General features: G+C 54.1%; 1 protein-coding gene across 1 annotated transcript in view; it reads right to left on the bottom strand.

Moving 5' to 3' along the window:
• LOC104491535 (hippocampus abundant transcript 1 protein-like) overlaps window positions 1–416 on the bottom strand; it is a 5,760-nt gene that overhangs the window by 3,436 nt on the left and 1,908 nt on the right. The window contains exons 4-5 of the mRNA XM_010133980.1: window positions 276–390; window positions 1–111 (exon numbers count right to left, since the gene is read on the bottom strand). Coding sequence (XP_010132282.1) covers window positions 1–111; window positions 276–390 — 226 coding nt within the window. The remainder of the gene's footprint in view (window positions 112–275; window positions 391–416) is intronic.

Below are 416 nucleotides of genomic sequence, written 5' to 3' on the forward strand. Positions count from 1 at the left end.
CAAAGCAACGCCCGATGCCAGCACAACCACCAGCGTGTCGCCGTAGGCTTGGGAAAGGTACGCACCGATGGCTGGGCTGGTGACCAGACTGGCAGCGAACGTGGCTGACACCTGGAAGCATAAAACATTAGTATACGGCCTCTTCTAGAGCCTGTTTTCTCCTCCAGAGTAGTTTATTTGACAACAAACCTCCTCCCGCCCTAATTTCACAGCTCTCCTACCCACAGAGCCCCACGCACTCCTTTCCAGAGACAGGCCAGCTTCTCAGCTCTTACCAGGCCATACGCCGTGCTGCGCTCATGCTCCTGCGTGATATCGGCCACGTAGGCAAAAATCACAGAAAAGGTGACAGCAAAGACTCCAGACATGGAAATGACGGCAAAATACCACCTGAAACAGGCATTGCCAGAGGAGAC

The sequence above is a fragment of the Buceros rhinoceros genome, unplaced genomic scaffold (genome assembly GCF_000710305.1).
Source record: "Buceros rhinoceros silvestris isolate BGI_N320 unplaced genomic scaffold, ASM71030v1 scaffold22420, whole genome shotgun sequence".
NCBI lineage: Eukaryota > Metazoa > Chordata > Aves > Bucerotiformes > Bucerotidae > Buceros > Buceros rhinoceros.